The 24,368-nt window shown below is 38.2% G+C and overlaps 1 protein-coding gene across 1 annotated transcript in view; it reads left to right on the top strand.

Annotated features, from left to right (window-relative positions):
- MBD5 (methyl-CpG binding domain protein 5) overlaps nucleotides 1-21,156 on the top strand; it is a 92,945-nt gene extending 71,789 nt beyond the window's left edge. Inside the window, exons 10-11 of the mRNA XM_042783656.1 lie at nucleotides 15,309-15,384; nucleotides 21,085-21,156. Of these exons, the coding sequence (XP_042639590.1) occupies nucleotides 15,309-15,384; nucleotides 21,085-21,156 (148 nt within the window). The remainder of the gene's footprint in view (nucleotides 1-15,308; nucleotides 15,385-21,084) is intronic.
- The last annotated feature ends 3,212 nt before the right edge of the window (nucleotides 21,157-24,368 follow it).

Below are 24,368 nucleotides of genomic sequence, written 5' to 3'. Positions count from 1 at the left end.
AAAATGGCTGAGGCACAGAAGGACAAATATTGTATGACCTCATTTATATAAAAAGACAAGAAAAGACTAATGTCTAGAGACTGAAGTTTATTAGTACATACCAGAGGTGTGAAGGAGCTCTGATAGCATAGTGCCTAAAGCACTTGACTGTTAACCAGAAGGCTGCTGGTTCAAACCCACCAGCCACTCCTCGGAAGGAAGGTTGGGCAATCTACTTCCATAGTGATATCACCTCAGAAACCCAAGGAGGGGTCGCTATGAATCAGGTCTGACTCCATGGCATGTAACAACAACAGCAACAGAGGTGTGAGAGAGGGGGTAAGGGAATGGTTAATGGTGATAGAAAAATTGCATTGACTAAGGGTAGGGTTACACAGTTGATTATTGTAATTTCTGTCAATAAGTTGTACACCTCTAAAAAGTTGAATTGGCAAAAATTGTGTGAAACATAAATTCACAACAATAACAGGAAAGAAAAAAAAATAAAGAGTAGCTGCTGAGGCTGTATAACTAATTGACTCCATTAACAACTGCCTCCTTTGCCATGAGACCAGTGGAATTGGATGATGCCCAGCTGCTATTACTGAACATTTTTTAAAAAAAACATTTATTTATTTATAGTTTGTTGTTGAGAAATACACAATAAAACATACAGCAATTCAACCGTTTCTACATATACAATTCAGTGGCATGGATTACCTTCTTGGAGTTGTACAACCATTCTCACCCTCATTGTCATTACTGAATATTTTTATCAAAGATTCTGTGAAATAATCCTGTTCAAAAGAAGGAAAATGCAAAACAGAATTTCAAGTTCTCATAGACTCCAAACTTTCTGCAGCCATGGAAAACCGATGAAATCCTGAAACAACTGCCCTGAGATGATCTTTAAACCTTAAACCAAAAATGTCCCCTGAAGTCTTCTTAAAACCAAGCAATAGTTTAGCTTAGCTAGTAAAGAATGTCTATCTTGAGCATTAGACTCTTTTTCAAACTATATGGGATCAAAGTGACAACAACCACTCAAAAGATTAGACAGACAAGAACCTTAGAGGGCAGTGAATTTATGTCAATTGGAGAAGAACAATTCAAAAAAGGCGGGTGAGAATTGTTGCATGACTCAAAGAATGTGAACAATGTCACTGAATTGTATATGTCGAAACTTGAATTAGTGTATGTTTTGCTGTTTATATTCTCAACAACATCAAATTAAATTTTAGAACAATGTAAAAAACAAAAAAAATGTCTGCAAGCGCACAAGTACTTTGAACAATTTGAAGAGCAGCGGGCTAAAGATTGAATTTTGGTGCATTTGAAGATTTAGTAAGGAGAATGAAAAAGATAGAGTGGTCAAAAGGAAGAGGAAAATCAGGGGAAGTAGAAACTTAGACGCCAAACACCAAAATAATTCCAGGATAATACAATGATCAGCAGAGGTCCAGTAGGATGAGAACTAAAAAAATTCAGTTGGGTTGGGCAGTTTGAAGTCCATTGGTAACCTTAATGAGAGCAGTTTCCAGTAGAGTGGTGGATGTAAAAATTGTCTTTGGGTTGAAGAGTAAATAAGAGTAAGGCTGTAGAGAAAGCTAATTTTTACTCTTCTTTCTACCCTTCATGTGAAAAGTTCCTGAAAAATACAGTGGAAGGATTTTTTAAATGGCAAAGATTTGCTGCTTTTGTAGACTGAGGGAGAGGGGCTGACAAAAGGAAGGTAGGTGCATTTGGAACAAGATAGTTAAGAGATCATAATGACCTGGGTTCAAATCCTGTTTTTGCCACAACATAACTGTGTACCCTTGGACACATTTCTTAACCTCTCTGAACTTAAATTCCTCATTTCTGAAATGAGCATATTAATACTTAACTCTTAGGATTGTTAAAAGAATTAAATGAAATAATGTAGAGAAAACCTTATCACAGTACTTTGTATATAGCAAGTATTTATAAATATCTATTTTTATTATAAAAATACAAGTGAAAGAAACAAAATTACCTGGTTTTTTTTCCAGTTTGGAACAGTCTACTGCCATATTAGATGTCTAGAACTATATGTTGTCATTTTAATCCTGTTTCATATAATCAAATTATAAATAAATAAATTTCTTTAAATTGGTGTGCATAACCACCAAGTAATTATTAACATATATAATTAACACACTACTTGGAGTATTTTCTACCTAAAATTGGCAATAACTTCATTAAAGAAAAAATTTGACAGATTTTAGATATGTTATGATTCATTTAAATAATGGATCAAATCTTCTATCTATATGTATATATAAATGTGTTTGGTAACCTGATATTTTATGCAGCTAGAAAATGATAAAGTGATTTTTTAAAAAACCACATTTCCACTTTAGAACCAAGAAATGATGCATAGGATGTTAAATTTTCTCACATCTGCATACTTATTCTATGAGTTTCAGAGTCTAGAATTCTCTTTAGATCTCACTCAAATTTGTTCCTTTCTACATTAAGTTGTTGTTGTTGTTGTTGTTATGTGCCATCGAGTTGGACCTGATTCATAGCAACCCCTCCTTGGGTTTCCGAGGCGGTATCACCACAGAAGTAGATTGCCCAACCTTCCTTCTGAGGAGTGGCTGGTGGGTTTGAACCACTAGCCTTCTTCTAACTGATGGTGTAAAACTGATGGTGTAAAACAAAACGCAATTTCTCATTTACCTCTTGTTTCTTGTACCATTCACAAATGTGTACCTGGCTTTATTTATTTATTTATTTATATAGTGGAGATAAGGATAATATGTGACAATATATGCAGTGAAGATGAGAGGTAGCAATTATCTCCATTAATAATTAGAAATGTGATTATATGAACATCTAGTGCTTAATCAAGTAGATTTTAAAGTGTCCATTAGTAAAAATGTTTATTATAAAATGTCAGCAGGGAACAGAAAATAGTAGAAGAGATTCCACAGGGAGGCCCTCTGGACTGGAAGACTGGATTTTGACTAAGTGTTCATTTCATGAACTCATGAAGCTTTTTCTTCCTCTTTTAAGTTCCTTCTTTCCTGACGTGACCAGTTAGTATAAATATACTCACTGCAGATTTGGTATTTGAAAGAGTCTTTATTTATCTCTTGAGTCTCATGATACATTCAAGTATAGCCTGTCTTCATTATTCATGGATTCTAGACTTGTAAATTCACCTTCTTGCTAAAATGTATTTGTTACCCCAAGATCAATACTCACAGTCATTCACAGACGTGTACAGGACATCATTGAAAGACGTCGGTTGTTTGATGCCCGTATTCCCAACTAAACTGAACAAAGCAATGCTCTACATTTTGTTTTAGCTCTCAAATTGTTCAAAACGAAAAGAAAAGAAAAGAAAAAAATTGTTCTTTTGGTGGTATAGTTAATGACACATATTTCAGTGTTTTATGGCTTTTGTTGGTGATCTCACGATTTGAAATGGCCCCCAAGCATAGTGCTGAGGGAGGGTCTGGTGTTCTAAGTGTAAAAAGGTTGTGATGTGTTTTACAGGGAAAATGTTAAACCTCACTCAATATTAATGAATTAACAATGTATATTAAATAAGATGTCTTTAAACAGAAACACACATAAAACAAGGTTATGTATGAATCACTTGTGAAAATGTTGTGACCAGAGGCTCACAAGAACCTAGCATTGTATTTCCGCAGGAGCAGTTGTTTGTTGTTTAGGTGCCATGGAGTGGGCTCCGACTCATAGTGACCCCTGTGTACAACAGAACGAAACACTGCCCAGTCCTGCATCAACCTAACAATCTTTGATAGACCTGAGCCCATCCTTGCAGCCACTGTGTCAATTCATCTCATTGAGTGTCTTCCCTTTTTCACTGACCCTCTATTTCACCAAGCATGATAATCCTTCTCCAGGGAATGGTCCCTTCTGATAACGTGACCAAAGTAGGTGAGACGAAGTCTGGCCATTCTTGCTTCCAAGGAGCACTTTAAAGAGGTCTTATGCAGAATATTTGCCCAGAGCAATACGACACCTGATTTCTTGACTGCTGATTCCATGAGTATTAATTGTGGATCAAGTAAAATGAAATCTTTAACAACTTCATTTTTTTCTCTTTTTATCATGATGTTGCTTATTGGTCCAGTTGTGAGGATTTTTGTTTTCTTTATTTTGAGGCATAATCTGTACTGAAGACTGTAGTCTTTGATCTTCATTAGTAAGTGCTTCAAGTCCTCTTCACATTCAGCAAGCAAGGTTGTATCAACTGCGTATCACAAGTTATTAATGAATCTCTAATCCCGATGCTGTGTCCTTCATCATATAGCCCAGCTTCTTGGATTATTTGCTCAGGGTACAGATTGAATAAATACGGTGAAAGGGTACAACCCTGACACACACCCTTCCTGATTTTAAACCATGCAATATTCCCTTGTTCTATTTAAATGACAGCCTCTTGGTCTACATACAGGTTTCTCATGAACAAAGTTAAGTGTTCTGGAATTCCCATTCTTCTCCATGTTATCCATAATTTGTTACAGTCCACATGGTCGAATGCCTTTGCATAGTCAGTAAAACACAGGTAAACATCTTTCTGGTATTCTTTGCTTTCAACTAAGATCCATCTAACATCAGGAATGATATCCCTTGTTCCACATCCTCTTCTGAATCCAGAATTTTTGGAAGTTCCTGGTCAATATCCTGCTGCAACCATTTTTGAATTATCTTCAGCAAAATTTTACTTGTGTGTGATATTAATATTGTTTGATAATATCCACATTCTGTTGGATCACCTTTCTTTGGAATGGGTACAGATATGACTCTTCCAGCAGGTTGGCCAGGTAGCTGTCTTCCATATTTCCTACCATAGATGAGTAAGCACTGCAGAGCTGCATCTGTTTGTTGAAACATTTCAGTGGGTTTTCGTCAATTCCTGGAGCTTTGTTTTTTGCCAATTCTTTGAGCACAGTTTAGACTTATTCCTTCAATACCATTGGTTTTTGATCATATTCTGCCTCCTGAAATGATTAAACATTGGCCAATTCTTTTTTATCTAGTGACTTTATGTATTCCTTCTATCTTATTTTGATGCTTCCTGCATCGTTCAATATTTTGCCCATAGAATCTTTCAATATTCAATTTGAGGCATAATTTTTTTCTTCAGTCCTTGCAGCTTGACAAATGCCAAGGGTATTCTTCCCTTTTGGTTTTCTAATTCCAGGTCTTTGCACATTTCAGTGTAATACTTTACTTTGTCCTCTTGAGCTACCTTTTGGATTTTTCTGTTCAGCTCCTTTTTCAACTTTTCTTCCTTTCTCTTTAGCTACTCACCATTCAAGAGTAAGTTTGAGAGTTTCTTCAGACATCCATTTTGGTCTTTTCTTCCTTTCCTGTCATTTTTGTTGTTGTTGTTGTTTTTAATTATGGTTTAGGTGCAAATTTACAGAGCAGAATTTGCTTTACATTTAACATTTTGTGTACTTTTGGTTTCGCTCCCCAGTTACCATCCCCAACACTAACACACTTTCCTCCTCTCCCTTCCCAGTAACCCCCTGCCCTGTGTCCCTCATAGTTATACACTCCTGTATGTCCTGCATTTCCTCCGTGTGAATGTTGCCCCTCTGGTGCCACATTGTTGATTGCTCCAAAGGATGTATCTCTGTACAGTAGGTGGGTACATCGCCCTGGGGTGAGTGTTCTGTGTGTACATCTTATTTACTATTGGTCTGAGAGCCAGCTGTTGGGAGTGAGTTTTATCCTAGAACTGAAGCATATCCCAAGGACATAGTCTTGGGGGCCCACCAGACTCCATCCGACCAATAATTCTGACCATTAGTGTGTTTTTGGATTTTGTTCCATGTTTTTCCTCCCACTCTATCCAGGATCTCCAGTTTTGATCCCTTCCCAAGTGGTTGGCATTGATAGTCAGGTACCATCTAGTTCTTCTGGTCTCAAGGTCCACCATGTCCTAGGGCTTATTGTTTCCAAATGCCCTTGGTGTTTTGCACTCATCTTCACTTCAGATGATAGGAGACCATTAGCTGCATCATAGATGGCCACTTGAAAGCTTTTAAGACCTCAGTTGCTACTCACTAATGTAGGTTGTGGAACGAGATTTTTATGTATTTTGTTGTGCCAAATGAGTCTGGTGTCCCCAAATACTATGGTCCTGAGTCGGCATATCCTGTCATTTTAATGACTTTTTGCTTTCTTCATGTATGATGTTCTTGATGTTATCCCACAACTTGTCTAGTCTTTGGTCACTGGTGTTCAATGCATCAAATCTGTTCTTCAGATGGTCTCTAAAGTCAGGGGGGTATACTCAAGGTCATATTTGGCTTTCATGGACTTCTTTTAATTTTCTTCAACTTCAACTTGAAGTTGCATATGAGCAATAGATGGTCTGTTCCACAATCAGCTCCTGGCCTTGTTTTGACTGACGACATTGAGCTTCTCCATCACTTCTTTCCCCAGATGTAGTTGATTTGATTTCTGTGTATTCTATCTAGCCAGGTACGTATGTATATTGACTATTTATTTTGTTAGAAAAAGGTATTTATAATGAATAAATCATTGGTCTTGCAAAATACTATCATGCGATCTCCAGCATCATTTCTATCACCAAGGCCATACATATTTTCTAACTATTGATGCTTCTTTGTTTCCAACTTTTGTATTCCAATCACCAGCAATAATCAATATATCTTGATTGCATGTTTGGTCAATTTTAGACTGCAGAAATTGGTAAAAATCTTCAATTTCTTCATCTTTGGCTTTGGTGGTTGGTGTGTAAATTTGAGTAATAATTGCATTAACTAGCCTTCCTTATAGGCATATGGATATTTTCCTATCAGTGTTGTACTTCAGGATAGATCTTGAAACATTCTTTGTGATGATGAATGCCATGCCATTCCTCTTCAATTTGTCATTCCTGGCATGACAGACCATATGATTATCTGGTTCAAAATGGTCAATACCAGTCCATTTCATCTCACTAATGCCTAGGATATCAATCTTTATGTGTTACATTTCATTTTTGACAACTTGCAATTTCCCTAGATTCATTCTCCATACATTCCATGTTCTAATTATTAATGAATGTTTGCAGTCGTTTCTTCCCATTTTGAGTCATGCCCTATCAGCAAATGGAGGTCCTGAAAGCTTTACTCCATCCACATTATTAAGGTCAATTTTACATTGAGGAGGCAGCTCTTCCCTAGTCATATCTGAGTGCCTTCCAACCTGAGAGGCTCATCTTCCAGCACTACATCAGGCAGTGTTTCATGGCTCTTCATAAAGTTTTCCAGGAATATATCAAACAGTGTTTCATTGCTATTCATAAAGTTATTGGTGGCCAATTTTTTCAGAAGTTGGCGGCCCTATCCTTCTTCCTCATCTGTCTTAGTCTGGAAGCTCCGCTGAAACCTGTCTACCATGGGTGACCCTGCTGGTGTTGAAATACTAGCGGCATAGTTTCCAACCTCACAGCAACACACAAGCCACCAGTGACAAACTGACAGATGAGTGGAGTGGTGGATTCACCTTATAGACCTGCCTATTGTTTGGCTGAAAGTTGAGCCAGGAGGGTGAGGTGAGTTCATGTCCAGGCCTGAAGGGTGACTAGAGGGCACAGTCTCTGGGGTTCCACTAGCCTCTATCAGACCATTATACCTGGTCTTTGTTATGATTTTGAGTTTTGTTCCACATTTTTCTCCCACTCTATCTAGTACCACCTACTGTGATCCTTTTCAGAGCAGTCAGCAGTGTTAGCCAGTACCATCTAATTCTGGTCTCAGGGTCAAGGAGGCTGAAGTTCACATGTCCATTAGTCCTTTGGACTACTCATTTCTATGCATCTTGGATTTCCTTCATTTTTCTTTGCTTTGAACAGAGAGAGACATATAGTTGCGCCTTAGACAGTCACTCGCTAGCTTTTGAGACCCGAGTCACTACTCACTCCAGTCACTACTCAATGTAGGACATTGTCTTTGTAAACTATGTTATGCCAATTGCATTATCTGTCCCCCAAGAATGTGGTCCGAAGTGCCCAAGCCCATGACTTATTACCTCAAGGTGTTTGATTATGGCTAAGAAGTTTTCATAACATTTTTATGAAGTTGTTGGGTTAAGGTGTTGATTTTGATTCTTGCTTCTTTTTTTTAATGTTTATGTTTATTGCTTAAATTGACCTCAGAGCACTGCTTTTGCTGTGTCCCAAAGGTTTTAGTATGTTATGTTTTCATTCCTGTTTGATACTAGAATTTTTTTTTAATTTCACTTTTTGTTTCTTCTATTATCCAATGGTTTTTAAGCAGGGCATTATTCAGTTTCCAAGTATATGATTTATCTTTAATGAAGTTATTTCCACTTTTAGGTACAAAATTGCCCAAGTAGTATGTTTTAAATAAGTATGTTAATATTTAGTTTGTGATTATGCACATTAATTTAGAGATATTTATTTGTTTACAGTTTGATTGTAGGAAAGAAAGGATTTTCCCCTGATTGTCTTACTATTTCTTTCTTATTTTATAGCTTTGTGATCTAAGAAGATACTTTGTATTATTTCAGTGTTCATAAATTTACTGAGAATTGTTTTGTGGCCTAACATATGGTCTATTCTGGAGAATGATCCATGTTTACTGGAAAAGAATGTGTGCTGCATTTTTATTGGGTGGAGTATTCTGTATATGTTTATGAGATCAAGTTGGTTGATTGTGTTGTTTAGATCTTCTGTATCTTTGTTGAGTTTCTTTCTAGTTGTTCTGTCCTCCATAGAAGGTGTGTTAAAATCTCCTACTATTATTGTGCAGTTGTCTATTTCCCTTTTCAGTTCTGTTAATGTTTGCTTTATGCATTTTGGGACTCTTTCATTGGGTGCATAGATACTTATTATGGCTATGTTCTCTTGCTGGATTGACATTGTTGTATAATGCCTTTCATTGTCTCTTATGCAGGTTTTTGCCTTCAAGTCTTTTAGCAGAAATTAATATTGCTATTTCTGCTTCTTTTTTGGTTGCTATTTAACTTGGTATATTTTTTACGTGCTTTTATTTTTAATTTATTCCCTTTTTGCCTAAGCTGAGTCTCTTGTAGACAGCATATTGATGGATCCTGTTTTCTTATGCATTCTGCCCCTCTCTTACTCTTGACTGGTGCATTAATCTGTTCATATTCCGCATAATTACTCATTGTGACCCTTCCTTGGGTTTCCAAGGCAGTATCACTACAGAAGTAGATTGTCCAACCTTCCTTCCAAGGAGTGGCTAGTGGGCTTGAACTACCAGCCTTCTGGTTAGCAGTCAAAATGCCTTAGGCATTACGCCATCAGAGCTCCCAATTAATGATATATATGAATTTACTCTTGTCATTCTTTTGTATTTTTATTGTGGTATTGATTTATTTGTTCCATTTATTTTTCTGTGCTGTGTTCATTTGGTTATCAGACTTGCTTTTAATTTTCTTTATTGCTGTTGATTTATGTTTACTGACCATTTGATTTTCTTCTTTCTTATTTTGCTTGTTGTTCTTGTTGTTATGTGCCGTCAAGTCAGACCTGACTCATAGTGACCCCTCCTTGGGTTTCCGAGGCAGTATCACTACGGAAGTAGATTGCCCCATCTTCCTTCCAAGGAGTGGCTGGTGGGTTTGAACCACCAGCCTTCTGGTTAGCAGTCAAGTGCCTTAGGCACAATGCTGCTTAGAAGGTTTAATTTTCTTTGTGATTACCCTATAATTTATTTTTTATCTTCCTAAATTTAAAACAGTCTTTTCTATTTGATATTGTCCTGACTTCCTCTACATTTGGTTCTGTAATTATAACATTTTTTCACCTCTTTTTGTTTGTAATTGTTGTCATTTACAGATTGATGCCTCTAGTTCCCTATTTTCAGGAGCTCTGATGGCATGGTGGTTAAGACACTCAGCTGGTAACAAAAAGGTCAGTGATTCAAAGCCACCAGTTGCTCCATGGAAGAAAGATGAGGCAGTCTGCTTCCATAAAGATTTACAGCCTTGGAAACCCTATGAGGCAATTCTACTCTGTCCTGCAGGGTCATTATGAGTTGAAATCAACTCATTGTTAGTGGATTTGTTTTTGGTTTTGCTCCCTATTTTCAGTCTTGTAATTTTATTTTGTTTTTCAGAATACATTTTCTGGATTGGTTTTTGGGTAATGTAATATGTCTCAGATTGTTGTTTGACCTTTTTGGTTCTCTGTCCAAAGAGATAGCATTTCTCATAAGCTTGGTCTAGTTTTCGCAAATTCCCTTAACTTCTGTTTATCTAGAAATGTCCAAATTTCACCATCATGTATTGAAGACATACAAGCCTTGGTTGGCAACTTTTTTTCTCTCTGGGTTTTATATATGTTATCTCATTGTCTTCTTGCTGGCATGGTTTCTGCTGAGACAGCAGTACTTAGTCTTATTGGTTCCCATTTATTGGTACCATTTCATTTTTCCCAATCTGCTCTGAAGATTCTTTGTCTTTGGTTTTGGAAAGTTTGATTACATATGTCTAAGTGACTTTCTTTTTGTGTCTATCTTGTATAGTGGTTGTTGAGCTTCTGGGATAGATATGTTTTCATCTTTCATGTTATTAGGAAGTAGTCTGGTAGCAAATCTTTGACAATTCTGTCTGTGATTTTTCTCTTCCTCTTCCTGTTCTGGAATACCAATCATACAACTTTTTCTCTTGATTTTGTCCCACAGAATTCTTAGGCTTTCTTCATTTTTCTTTATTCTTTTTTTCTGATTTTTCCTCATAAAATTAGTGTCAAAGGATTTGTCTTCTAATTCGCTGACTGTTCTTCTATTCATTCATTTCTACTATTTGTCCTTCCAGTGTGTTCCAATGTGTTATATAGCTCCAAAAATTTTAGTGTTAGTGTCTTTAGTTTAGTTTAGTGTATGTAGTTCTAATTGCTGTTTTTGTTTCTAACTGTCCATTTATTTTGCCTTTTGCTCTTGTATTGTCCTGAGTTCTTCTAGGACATTGTCTCTGTTTTCCTTGGTTTTGTTTGTGGTTTCCTTGATCTTTTGGAAGGCCCTAAAATAAATCTTTTGAATTCCTTATTGTGTAGCTCTATTACTTGTCCTTCCTCAGGGAGGTTTCCTGGTTATTTATTTTGGTCCCTTGCTTGAGCCATCTTGTCCTGTTTCTTTGTTTGATTCAAAGTTGTCTGTTCTATCAGAGACATTTTTGATTTGTTGTATTTATTTGTTAATTGTGTGTTGGTTTGTTTGACTCTGATTTTTTGTTTTGCTTTGTTTTAGTATGTCCAGGTGGGTGGGCTAGGCATGCTACTTTGGTCACTAGTTTGTCAGCACTGGGGTGCTCCCCACCTGTCTCCCTGTGAATGGAGTATCTGGTGGGACTCTAAGCAAAAGTCTCTGTTTACTGGTCATGAAGAGCAGCTGTGCATGGGGTGAGCAGGTGTTGTCCACTATGTGTTGTTGATCCAGTGGTGAAAGAGTGGCTGATGACACTGGTGGGACAATAAGTGGTAGGTGTGGTAGGTGTGGCTGATTAGTGGGAAAAAAATGTCCACCTTTCACCAGATGGGGCAGAAAAGAAGAAAAAAAAAAGGATAAAAAGATGAAAGATGGAAAAATTGGTAAAAAATAAAGAAAGAGGAAGAGGGAAAAGGTAAGCAAATAAAGAGGAAGAAGAAGTGGAAAAATGTTTAAAAATTTTAAAAGGTGGGATAATCGCCTGTGCTTCTAATATAGTGGGCATACTGCATCTTCTCCACTGGTATGCACACTGCCAGTCACAGTGGCAGCAGGCAATTGTTGCACAATCCACATGAACATGTGCCCCCAGGTGCTAAGGAAATGGTGGCAGCATGCACAGGGTCTGGGACCCACAGGAGCACGTGCCCACAGAGGTGGTAGGAGCCTGGCATGCAGTCCATATGGGCCCACTTCCCAACCATGAAGGCAGTGGGCACTTGACATGCAGTCTGCCTGTATGTGTACCTCTGACAGTGGAGGCAGGGGACTCTATTGTCCAGGAGTAGCTTGCAGTCCTTGAGAGCACTCCCTGTCAAACACATGGGTGCAAAGTGTACAGAGTACAATCCATAGAGATGTGGCTTGGTCTACAGGGGGCATAGTTCAGCAAGTGGCCATGGGAGGCATCATTCAGAGCAAGCCGGACAGGTGGAAGGCATCAGGAGGGCACCCCTAGCCACTAGGTTGTTGGGGGTGGGGTGGGGCCTCACCCCTGGTCACTAGGAAGATGTGGTGGGAAAGGCAAAGAACATACTTCTCCAATTGCCATTCACTGGTGTGGGCAGGTGCAATTCTAGGTGAGTACAGCCAATTATCTGATTCCTGCCCTGACTCAATCAAAGAAGAGACTGCCTGAAGGGCAGCGTCTCTGACCGTTACCTTACAGGCCTTCCCCTCCACATGGGCCCTCAATCCAAATGACTAGTGGTCACTGCTGATGAGTAGTTTCATCCCCATTACTGGCTCTCTTCTTGCTCTGTGGTCACCTGTGCCACTGGAATTCTCACCCTCTTCCTGAACTTTCTTCTCTTAGATCTAGGTTGTATTCTACTCACCTTGTTTCACTCCAGATTTATTTATACTGTGTCTCTGTTTGAATGCAGAATCCATGAAGTTGGCTTCTCCTCACCTATATATGTTGCCTTCTGTGTCTCGAATGGCCATATTGTGTCGAATCTTCATTCCATCTTTCTCCTCAATTACTGTTTTTGTTCTGTTTCTTTTTCCAGTCAATTTTTAATCTAATTCTTTATCCTTTCCTTTGATGCTCGAGTTCCAGGATTCTCATCTGAGTCTGTTTCGTTTGGTTTTTTGGGTCTTTGTGGTAGAAGGATTGGACAAAGCATGTCTCCAGGACACCATCTTGTGTCCTCCTTCTGTTTTTTTTTTTTTTTTTTAATTGAAACATTTTAGCTTCTTTTTAAATACTTAAAACTTTATGCAGTCTGTTTTAAACTGATAAGATCTTGCAGCAAAAATCTATAACAAATAAATGCCTTTGAAAATTTATTCATACTTCTCAATACAAAAGAAATATTAAGGATAGGTCTATCTACTTAACATATCACTTTTGTGATATTGCTGGGAGCTAAGCAGTGTGTGATACTGTCAGGACCCTGGCCAGGACCCCACAAAAGAGGTCCCAGCCCAGCTTCAGCCAAGCTTAGCAGATCCTGCAGTATCCCAAGATTGGATTCCACCCAGCCTCCCAGGATTATGCTTAGCAAACCCCTCAGTGGAAAACAATTCAGACTGAGGTCCCAAGATGGCCAAGGCCCCTTAAAACTAGAATGGGTAGATAAATAAAAGACAGTACATACATATACATACATGATTACATCAACTTAAACAGTGCTCAGAGACATGATAACGGGAACAAAGTTGCAGAATATGTATGATACCTTTTATGTGTACATAAAAACACATAGAAGAGTACTCTCTACTATTCATGAATATAACATATAAAATATAAAAATGAACAGTAAAGGGTATACAACATAGTCACCTTTGGGGAGGAGGTATGGGAGTGGGGAGACAAACGGTACCTGGGGATTGGTGACAAATGGGAATTTCAACTTAATTTTTTAAAATAAAGTCTTGAAAGAAATACATAGTTTATTAACAGATCTGAAAAGTGGGTATGTGGAGAATCATTAATTTTCTCTATGTACTCTTTTGCATTTTTTAAATTTCTAAAAATAGGAAAAATAGAAAAGGTAGAGGCTAAAGATCAGCAAAAGACCGGGGTAGGGAGGATTGGTGCTATATTACCCTTATAATGTAGTTAAAGTCAATACATTAATCTTTTCCTTTCAATTAAACTGACTTAAGTGCATATATGTTTTCCCAAGTTCAAGTACAATCTAGCTTTGGGCAAATATTTTAAAGTAGCAAATACATGGGCATCCACTATGTGCCTAGCATTATGATACTCAAGGGTTGAAAGCCCAGAGTTCTCCAAGGACTAGACAGAAACAAAATGTGTAAGTTTTTGTTATCCTGGCATATGAGAATAAAACCTGATGAGGACTGTGATAAACTGAAAGGCTTCATATGAAGGCATTCAAGTTCAAAAATGTTTTAAAAGACTATAGTAGCCAAACTAAATGAGGGTGTGAGCCAAATTCCCCCACAACTGCAAATTTCTGATCTCCACGTAGATGCTGAGATAAGACTTAACTCTTGGAAAGCCGTGCTAACAGCCTATTATGGAAAAAGTTTATCTCTGCAGTCTTTCTCATAGTTGTCACAACAAGATAAATGAAATGAATCATCTTAGTACTCAAAACAATTAAGTAATTATTTATATGTATACCCATTGCCATTGAGTCAATTCTGAGTCACAGAATTGAACTGCCCCATAGGGTTTCCAGGGTTGTAATCTTTACAAAAACAGACTCTGCCACATCTTTCTCCTGTGGAGCCATTGGTGTGTTCAAACCACCAACTCTTCAGTTAGCAGCCAAGCACTTAACCACTGTACCACCATATGCATAAAGGAGGGAAAATGAGTTAACTGTCAGAACAGGCAAAGGCAGCAATAACTACAGAAATGATTAGTCTGGATTTAACTGATTTTAGTAACCAGTTCAGCAGCTTCAAAAGATGTACATTTCAAAAATGGCAGACATAGATGTACTTACTATTCAGACCTAATGTGCAATGCAATGCTGAGTGGAGAGAAAAGGTCAGGCAAATGATAGACATTCTGAGACTGTCCCTTGTTATCTGTTCAATTAGTTACATCATTTTGGTTTTTTAGGAAAACGTGATGGGTCAGGCACAAAATCTCAGGTGCAGTAAGTTAAGCTATTTCTCACCTAGAATATGTGCCAGGATTTTAGCCATCCCCTGTGAAACTGCAGATGCCACAGTGCTTCAGAGAGGGCAGAGGGAGCTCCCTAGTGGCCAGAGACTGCAGTTCAGCCGCTCCACCCTTCTATGCCACACAGCCTGGCTGCCTGAGAGACTAGGCAGAACAAGAGGCATTGCAGGGCAGGCCTGACTCAGGGCCACATCTGTGAGAACACGAGCTGCATTTGTGAGAAAAAGCTTTCTTCCAAAATTAACAGACTGTGGAAGAAGCATGTGAAGGAGGAAGAATTCACTTCCCCCACCTCATATATGCATTTTTTTCAAATAGGTCTGTGACTTTATCATTAGTATTCAGTGGGAGAATCCTAGAGTGATGTTTTATCATCTGAATTTGAGAAATGTGAATATAAATTTACTTTCTCTGGTGGAATTGGTACTTTTGTTTTCTGATTAGGAAATTAAATTGAGATTTTGTTTCTTTGCTTTATTAATATGGTGTGTTGTTTCCATTAATTCCAGAAGTGGAAAGCTAAATAACCATTTAGAAGCTGCTATTCATGAGGCCATGAGTGAACTGGACAAAATGTCTGGGACTGTAAGTTAATTTATTTTTCCATTATGCCTTGCTTTTCTGAAAATAAATTGTATTGCACTTTTTTGTAAAATTTCTTGAATATTGTCAATCAACTCACGTTGCAGCAGTAGTAAATTACTGTTGTTGTTGTTGTTATGTGCTGTCAAGTCGGACCCGATTCATAGCGACCTTTCCTTGGGTTTCCGAGGCAGTAACACTACGGAAGTAGAGTGCCCCATCTTCCTTCCGAGGAGTGGCTGGTGGGTTTGAACCTCCAGCCTTCTGGTTAGCAGTCAAGTGCCTTTAGCCACTATGCTACCAGAGCTCCCAGTAAATTACTAGGCTAGAAAAATAAGAATATCAAGAAGAATTCAAAGTAAGGGTCACTGTCTTTTTTCTTAGATAAAGTTACTTATTTGTTGTTTTTCCCACATAACATTCCTTTCAACTGAGAGGAAGAAAATATTTTCAAACCACAACTTTCTGCATTTGACTGAATAGCATTGGCCATTACTGTTAGCTAAATATTAAATAATGCAAATTTCACTATGTTCATGGAACGAAAAAGTGAAATTAAACAGTTGGGTTGAGGCCAACTCTCATTTCCTTTCTCCTGTTACCTAAAATATCAAAATATCAACTCTGCTTTTAAAGTAGTATCTACTTTTTCTTTACATTTTCATTGAACTCTGCATAAAATAATATTAAATGTGATATGTTTAATCATTATCCTCTAATTTACATATAGGCTAATGTAAATACACAAAATATAATTTTTATAATTTCTAAAAAATGTGGATTATCTAAATCTATTCAATAATGGAAGGTAATTTTTTCCCTGATACCTTCTATTAACAAGATTATCTGAATCTTAGCATCCCATCAGAGGGATAATGAATGACAGATATAAGTGATAGATTTACAGAATGTTGAGATTGGTATTAAATTTAGAGATTTTGTAATCTAACCCATTTATTCTACAGATGGGATTATTAACACCCTGAGAGATTAAACTTGTTGACATAATTATAAGACAAGACTAGAGCAGAGATTGCAAACTCAAATGCCTTCTAACAAAAATCAAACCAAACCAGTTGTTGTGGAGTTGATTCTGACTTATGGTGACCTCACTTGTACAGAGTAGAACTACTCCATAGGGTTTTCATAGCTATGACCTTTTTGAAGCAGATTACCAGGACTTTCTTCCACGGCACGTCTTGGATGGGTTTGAACCACCAACTTTTCTATTGGTAGCCTAGAACTTAAACATTTGCACCACCCAGGGCCTGTCAAATGCCTTCCGTTATTATCATTGTTGTTGTATGCTGTTGAGTCGATTTTCACTCATAGCAACCCTATGTGATAGAGTAGAACTACCCTGTAGGGTTTTCTAGGCTGTAATCTTTACAGGAACAGGCTGCCCGGTCTTCCTGCCTCAGAGCCATTGGGTGAGTTTGACCTCTCAGCAGCCAAGCACTTAAATGTTGCACCACCAGGGCTCCCAATGCCTTCTAGGACTAGATAAATAATATCAATATGTGACATGGATCAGATATAAGAGAGACAGAATGGTTTAGAAATACAATACAAATGAGTTTATACATACAGCAAGAATGTAGTGGTCAGGGGAGGCCAACTAGCAATCCCCTAGTCACAGAGGCTCAACACCAAAAACCAAACCTGTTGCCATTGAGTTGATACCTATTCATAGTGACACTACAAGAGAGAGTAGAACTGCCCAACAAGGTTTCCAAAGCTTTAGGTCTTTACAGAAGCAGACTGCCACATCTTTCTCCTATGGAGCAGCTGGTAAGTTTGAACCACCAACCTTTCTGTTAGCAGCCAAGTGCTTTTAAACACTGCACCACCAGGGCTCCTTGAGCTCAATACAGTAAAGGTATTGCTCACTCAGGTCTAGTGCTGGTTGGAGAAGGAGTTGTTCCACACAGTTATTCAGGGACTCAGATTCTCTGTCCACCATTCCTTATGGCCTCAGAGTGTTCCATAGATCTTTGCATTCAGCCCAGCAGGTGAGAGAAAGGTATATACATGGAGGAGTGCAGGATAAGTTTTATGGGCTTCGTCTGGAAGCTCATCACTTCTGCTCTTACTCCATTGGCCTGACTCAGTTGCATGGGCTTCTTAACTCAAATGAACTGGGAAATGTGTACAGTGTATTTGTCCTAGAAGAACAGAAAATGGATTTGGGCAGCATCTTGCTAGTTTCTGCGTTAGGACATTTGGTCTTGTGGCCAGCAGCAGTCAAGAGTGATGGAGACTGTGCCCCTGGAGGACATGTTCTGTCTCCAGAAGGCTCTTTCTTCATGCTCCAGCAGTTCTTAGCCATGTGGGAAACTGTGTCAGTGTTGCAACATATTCCTGTTTTTCATGAGAAGCTAAAAATATAATTCTGTGTAAAATTTTTCGTTTTCTTAGTGTTGACAACTATTTAAAAAATATTAGAACACTAAGGTAATTCAAAAACAGTTGCAGTAGTACATTGATTGACGGGAGCTGCCAGAAATTCAAGCTGGATTCAGAGAAGTTCTGGAATGAGGATATCCTTGGCGATGTGAAATGAATCGTGGTTGTAAGAAAAGAATACCAGAAAGATGTTAACCTGTGTTTTATTGACTATGCAAAGGCATTAGACTGCATAGATCATAATATGTTCTGGATAACATTGCAAGGAATGGGAACTCAATAACAATTGTGTTCAGAAGGAACCTGTATACACACTAAGAGGCAGTAGTTGAACAGAACAAGGAGTACTGCATGGTTTAAAATCAGGAAAGGTGTGTGCCGGGGTTGTATCCTTTCATCATACTATTCAATCTGTATGCTAAGCAAATAATCCAGGAACCTTAATGATGAAATCCAGAAATCCAGGAACCTAATATGAAAAAGAACACAGCATCAGGATTGGATGAAGACCCTTAACAATCTGCGATATGTAGATGACACAACCTTGCTTGCTGAAGGTGAACAGGACTTGAAGCACTTGCTGATGAAGATCAAAGACTACAGCCTTCAGTATGGATAGCCTCTCAACATCAAGAAAACAAAAATCCTTACAACTGGGACAATAAGCAACATCATTATAAATGGAGAAAAGATTGAAGTTGTCAAGGATTTCATTTTACTTGGATCTACAATCAACACACATGGAAGCAGTCAAAATATCAAATAACATACTGTGTTGGGAAAATCTGCTGCAAAAGGCCTCTTTAAAGTGTTTGAGAGCACAGATGTCACTTTAAAGACTAAGGTATGCCTGACCCAAGGAATGGTATTTTCATTAGCTTCATTTGTGTATAAGAGCTGGACAATGAGTAAAGAAGACCGCAGAAGAAGTGATGCATTTGAGTTCTGGTGTTGGCAAAGAATAGTGGATGTACCATGGACTACCGGTTAGAAGAATGAACAGATCTGCCTTGGAGGAAGTACAGCTGGAATGCTCCTTAGAAGCAAGAATGATGAGATTTCTTCTTTCATACTTTGGCCATGTTGTTAGAAGGGACTAATCCTGGGGAAGGATATCATGCTTGGAAAATAAGAGTCAGCAAAAAAGGGGATGACCCTGGACAAGATGGATCGACACAGTGATGATGGACTCAAGCCTGGCAACAATTGTGGGGATGGCACAGAACCAAGCAGTGTTTTGTTCTGTTGTACATAGGGTCGCTATCAGTCAGAACTGGCTTAATGGCACCTAACAGCAACCATAATATGAGTAACTGAAATACATATTCAGACTACATTTGGCTTACTGATTGTTGTTAGGTGCTGTCAAGTCAGTTCCGACTTACAGTGCTACACGTTGTTGTTGTTGTGTACCGTCAAGTTGGCCCCAACTCATAGCCAACTCCTCCTTGGGTTTCCGAGGCAGTATCACTACGGGAGTAGATTGCCCTATCTTCCTTCCGAGCAGTGGCTGGTGGGTTTGAACCACCAGCCTTCTGGTTAGCAGTCAAGTGCCTTAGGCACTATGCTGCCAGAGCTCCCGTGCTACACATTAGCATTGTGAAATCTCTGATAAAGGTTTTTCTTTTCTCAATTATAAAAATTCTCAGTTATGGGTGAGACCAAAACCTGTTCATCCCAATACATTGCTATGGGGTAAATTCCAAGTCATAGTGACCCTATAGAACAGAGTGGAACCACCCCATAGGGTTTCCAAGGCTGTAATCTTTATGGAAGCAGACTGCCACATCTTTCTTCCACAGAGCAGCTAGTGGGTTTGAACCATTGACCTTTCAGTTAGTAGCCAAGGGCTTAACTACCATGTCACTAAGGCTCCTTACCAGAGACTAGAAGGAAAGAAGCAATTTCAGAAACTTATACACATCACTTTAAATGTTTAAATATTATTTTTTAAAGAGCTTTCTGTATTTGGCTTTGAAGCATTGGCCACTGCTGTTGTTTAAACATTATTATTTTTAAAAATATATAATTGAGGTTGAAAGGATATGAAAGTTCTGAACACTTTTGGTCTAAAACCAACTGTTCGATTTTATTTTTTAGTTTTGTGGACAGTAGTAAAGTTTGTTTTCTTGAACGTTACGATTGCTTTTAATGGAATTACAGTTGAAAGAGCTCCTAGATTGATTTCTACTCTTCCTCCTATAAAACCATTCTCCTCTGTTATTTCTAATACAGTTGGAAACATTATAAATTCCACGTGTTTTATATATAAATAGGCTAATGGTGTACTGGAACCCGCTTATAGCAGATCTTGAGAGCTGATTGTGCACATCTTTTCCCATCTCTGGGTTCCATATTGGTAGATTGAAATTGGCCATGTTGGAAGTATTTACCCAACTAAGATTGGCAAACGCTACAATGGGCTTGTGTCCTGCTCCCCCTGCCCCCCCCCCACACACATGCACAGAGCTGGTTGTTACACATATACCACCCCACTTCCTTGATCTTATTCTACATCCCTGGGTCTTGACCTTGCCTACTCCTGTTATCCCACAATGTGGGACCCCTTAGCCCTTCCCCTCTGTCCCTCAAAACTATTCTTAATACCTGGCAATCATGCTCTGATGCTACTTAACTCCTGTTCAGTCTGATGCACAGCCCTAAATGTTGCTAGTTTCTGTGTTACTATATAAATATAGTTGTGTTAATTGCTCTTCCCAGACCACACAAGCTCAGATCTGCCAACAGATGGTAGTGGCATTCTATTTTCCATCTTGATTCTTCTCATAAATAAATATCCTTGGGCTGAGCTATATGTGCATGTTCTTATCGTCTTTGACCCTTCTTAAAGAGTTGTAAAATAAGTAGGGTGATGAAGTGAAGAGGAAAACATGTTTAGTATGTATTTACTTTTCCAGCTGGTAATGAAATTGGTGCACTAAGGCTAGATCTCTTGTGGGGAAGGCTTTGTTTTTTCTTAAATATATAGTGAGGGTAGCAACCGCATATTGCATTTCCCGCACTTGATTTTCTCCAGTCATCTTTTGCGTCCCACTGTTTAATGGAGTCCTCAGAGTGTTTCTCTGCTTACCAGTTTCTAGGATTCCTCATTCTCTGTAATGACTATGGGCACACTGAGATCTGGGGTGTTGGTGAAAATTTAAAAGTTTCAAGGATATCAGTGATTGAAAATGAGAGCCAGAGACTGTCCCCTACCTTGCTTTTTGTCAGAAATTGTAATCCTGTTTATTAATTTAACATCTTTTTTTTTTTTCCCACGTCTTTATTTATTTCCAGGTTCACCAAATCCCACAGGGAGACAGACAAATGAGACCCCCTAAACCCAAGAGGAGGAAGATCTCCAGATAACAGGGACTACTCCACTAATACGCAGTGTTTATCGAATGGAACGTGCACAGATGTATCTGTATATAGGTACTGATACAGCCACGGTTGTATCAGTATTTATACTATGGCAGATAGCTATCACCATCACAGGGTGCTAAAAGAAACAGTGACATAATATTTTTTGATCAGGAAGGATAATGAATGCTGGAAAATGAATCAAAAATCCCTGAAAGATGAAAGTGATGAATGGTCAAGAGATTACTGAGAAACTCTTTTTCTATAATACTAAAATTGTGATTATAAGAAATGGTCCAAATGTTTCTGAAGAATTTTCAATGTTGTATATAGAAAATACAGAATTTCCTGGTGATATCAGAAATGTAAATATTGTACAATAATGTCATGTACAAGCGTACCTAATGCACACTTTATCTTTTATTGTACAAAAAAAATAGTGTACAAAATTCTTTGGTTTCTATTGAGTACACCTACCAGAGATTACCAGTGTAAAGTGATAAATAAAAATACAACCTAAATGCTTTTCTATGATAATGTAAAAGATGCTGTTTTTGTATTTAACAGCAGAGAAAAGGCATGATGATGTAATACCTGAATTATGACATACACTTCACACCACTGAGTGTTCATTTATATTGTGTGTTTGGAATGAACTTGCCTGGAAGCACTGGACTCGATTTCGAGTGTCTAGGAAATAGCAAACTTGCCGATTTCTAAAGGGATGAGGGCTCACAGGTCTAAATTAAGAATTCAGAAACTGCAACCATTTGTTGCATATTTTTTTTACCTAAGTTTTAAAGTAGAATAGGTTTTATAAAAAAATAAATCTTAGATGTAATATTTTATTCAGCCATTTCTGTCGGTAATGTTTCATAGCCACCTGTTGAGCTAGATAGCTTATACTGCACCACCATTGATGATCAGAATGAGTTTTTTTGGCAAACTATATATGACAAAGTAAACTTTCTGTTTCCATACATGGAGGCAAAAGCCCCATTTTGAAGCCGGTATCAGAGTTAGCCCTTTCGTGACCCATGGGACATATATCATCCACCACCATTTTCAGCCTCTCAGGTTTCTTGGAAAGAAAGCTGCTCTCCTAGCTGTAGTACATGCTACTGCCTGGCGGGGACCTGTATAACTGCATGAATCTGAAGGAATGGGCCTCACTCCACCAGTCCTACCACTTGGGACATATGTATCCCACATAGTTGTATCAAAATCCATATTATTTTTAAAAACATTTTTTCCCTTGCTTTCCAGCATGCCTTCCATTACTGAAAACCCGTGGTATTGACAACAAATTCAAAGGAGGAAATAATTTGGTCATGAAAGGGTTAAGGTTTATTATTATTGTTTTTTTAGTAGCAAAAATAAGTACACATCATCATAGCAATTTTCATATCCATTCATCAGTATTACTTAAACAGAAGTTAAGGTGGCTTATAAAATTATTAGCAATGGTAATTTTTATCAGTATTATGTAACATATCAGATTTATTTTATTTAAAGAATTATTTATACCATTAGCAGATTCTTATATATATTGATGTGGCTGAAATGTGCAGGTTAAATCTATTAACCAAATTATTTATATTATATTAAGTAAAAAAAAATGTGAAACAAATCTAAAGAAAAAATAATACATTACAAGTATACAAACCTAAACTGTGAGCCGTTGTAAAGTACAAGGTAATTAATAAGAAATGTAGCACAACATCACTCTCCGTCTGTTTTTCACCATGTGGTGGTGGTATAACCTGATCTCCCAGGCAGTGAAGCATAGTTGCGGGCCTCTGCCTGACTTCAATTGATGGATTATCAGAAGAAGGGAATCATTATCCCTTTATTCTTGGAACCACCAGCCCCCACTTTAAACCCCTAATGAGTGCTGCCTTACCCTCTAGCCTGGGGCTCACTCAGTAGCATAGTACCTTAGCTGCTGGGAGGCTTTCCAGTCGCAGCTCTCAACCCCTCAGTGCCCACCACCTCCTGGCCTCCTCCTCTCTCATCCTCCCTAAATGCCTCAGTCCCTTGATGTAGCAGAGTTCCAGTAACTCAGGAAAAAGGAGACCAAGGTCACTCCTCAAGTTGGTGTCTTGGGGCCACAGCACAGAGCGCGCCACCTGAGCTCACTCACAATAGCAACAGCTCTTAGTTCTTCCCTGTCTCCTGCATCTCCTACGTCTCCATCTCCCTGTCCTTTCCAGTCCCACCTTCACCCCTACCCCCAAGCAGCCCGCTGGAATGCAACTGGCTACACTAGGCTTCATGGCCTGGAGGCAGGAACCCTTCCTCCTGGGGGTAGGTTTATTTTGTCTTTCCTGCAGTGGCGGGACTGCCTCCATGGTTCTTCAGGCAGTCACTTGAGGTAATCTTTTGTGTAGTTTAGTTGACACATTTTTGTTGTAAGCTGATGTGTTTGAGATGTTTAAATCATTAATGTTATCCTTTATTTATTTATTTATTTATTTATTTATTTATTGACATCAACCTACTTTTCTACTGTTTTGTCTACATGGTTGTTTCTATTCACACATAGATGTTCATGTGTGGGGTGTGTCTGTGTGTATATGTGTGTATGTGTTGATGTGTAGATTTTTTTTTAGCCCTTGCTTTTCTATCCTTGGACTGAGTTTGTGTTGACTAAGCCTTCTTTTTGGTATTTTAAGCTATGTAGGTTGTACTTCCCCACCAATGTATACTTTACATCAGTAGACCATGTAAAGTATGTTTGTGCCCATGATTTCACTGGTTGCTTATGGCTTGCTGTGGGTGCTAGCTGTAGTTTCAGTCCATATGGGCTTTTATTTTTTTCCTCTCTCTCTATTTTACAGTTTTATGGTTTCATGTAAGCAATTAATGTAAATATTGTTAGCATTACAGGTCATGCAGTGCTGTAACATTTTTTTAAATGTTGCAACTACTTTACAATTAAAAAATTGGTCACTCGTACTTGAATTTTGCCCATAGAGCCATTTCTTTCTCTTTGAATTAAAGCCAATTCACTTTTTTTAAACAAATAAAAAAAAAAATGAAGGCCAGCCCTTCTACTTTAGTTAATTTTTTATTCCCTTAAAAAAAACCCCAACTTTTTTAAAACAAACATATCCAAGAATGGAAAGAAAATGGAAAAAAAATTCCTCCTTTAAAGAACATAATTGTCCCTGCTGGAAAAGGAAATGCATTTTATTTTGTGTCCTGTTAATAGTTCC

The sequence above is a fragment of the Orycteropus afer genome, unplaced genomic scaffold, assembly GCF_000298275.1.
Source record: "Orycteropus afer afer isolate SDZICR_OR568_19922 unplaced genomic scaffold, OryAfe1.0 scaffold00023, whole genome shotgun sequence".
NCBI classification, from domain to species: domain Eukaryota; kingdom Metazoa; phylum Chordata; class Mammalia; order Tubulidentata; family Orycteropodidae; genus Orycteropus; species Orycteropus afer.
Note: the sequence above shows the minus strand (reverse complement) of the source record. Positions and strands in the feature narration are given on the sequence as shown.